Below are 523 nucleotides of genomic sequence, written 5' to 3' on the forward strand. Positions count from 1 at the left end.
GGCAGATAGATGACTTTGTGTGTGAGGTCCCTTCTCTAATTCAACTGTCCTGTGGAGACACCACCTACAATGAAATCCAGTTAGCTGTGTCCAGTTTCATCTTCTTGGTCATGCCACTTACCCTCATCCTTATCTCTTACGGTGCCATTGCCCGGGCAGTGCTGAGGATTAACTCGGCCATAGCATGGAGGAAGGCTCTGGGGACCTGCTCTTCCCATCTCATTGTGATCACCTTATTCTACAGTTTAGTCATTGCTGTCTACCTCCAGCCCAAAAATCCTTATGCCCAGAAGAGAGGCAAGTTCTTTGGTCTCTTCTATGCAGTGGGCACTCCTTTACTTAATCCCCTCATATACAGCCTGAGGAACAAGGAGGTAAAGGGGGCGCTCAGGAGGTTGCTGGGGAAAGACAAGGACTCCAGGGAGAACTAAAGGTAAGCTGTTTGATGTGCCTTCATTGAGAGGATATTCTTTATTCTTTTTTGGACAAGTTTGACCTCTCCAGTCTACAGCTTTCCCTATAC

At 47.4% G+C, this 523-nt stretch overlaps 1 protein-coding gene across 1 annotated transcript in view; it reads left to right on the forward strand.

The window, feature by feature from the left end:
- The window catches only part of LOC104983087 (olfactory receptor 2H1-like), a 905-nt gene extending 474 nt beyond the window's left edge, over window positions 1-431 (forward strand). The window contains exon 2 of the mRNA XM_010832572.1: window positions 58-431. Within this exon, the coding sequence (XP_010830874.1) occupies window positions 58-431 (374 nt within the window). The remainder of the gene's footprint in view (window positions 1-57) is intronic.
- Window positions 432-523: the final 92 nt, after the last annotated feature.

The sequence above is a fragment of the Bison bison genome, unplaced genomic scaffold (genome assembly GCF_000754665.1).
Source record: "Bison bison bison isolate TAMUID 2011002044 unplaced genomic scaffold, Bison_UMD1.0 scf7180017861309, whole genome shotgun sequence".
Classification (NCBI taxonomy): Eukaryota; Metazoa; Chordata; class Mammalia; order Artiodactyla; family Bovidae; genus Bison; species Bison bison.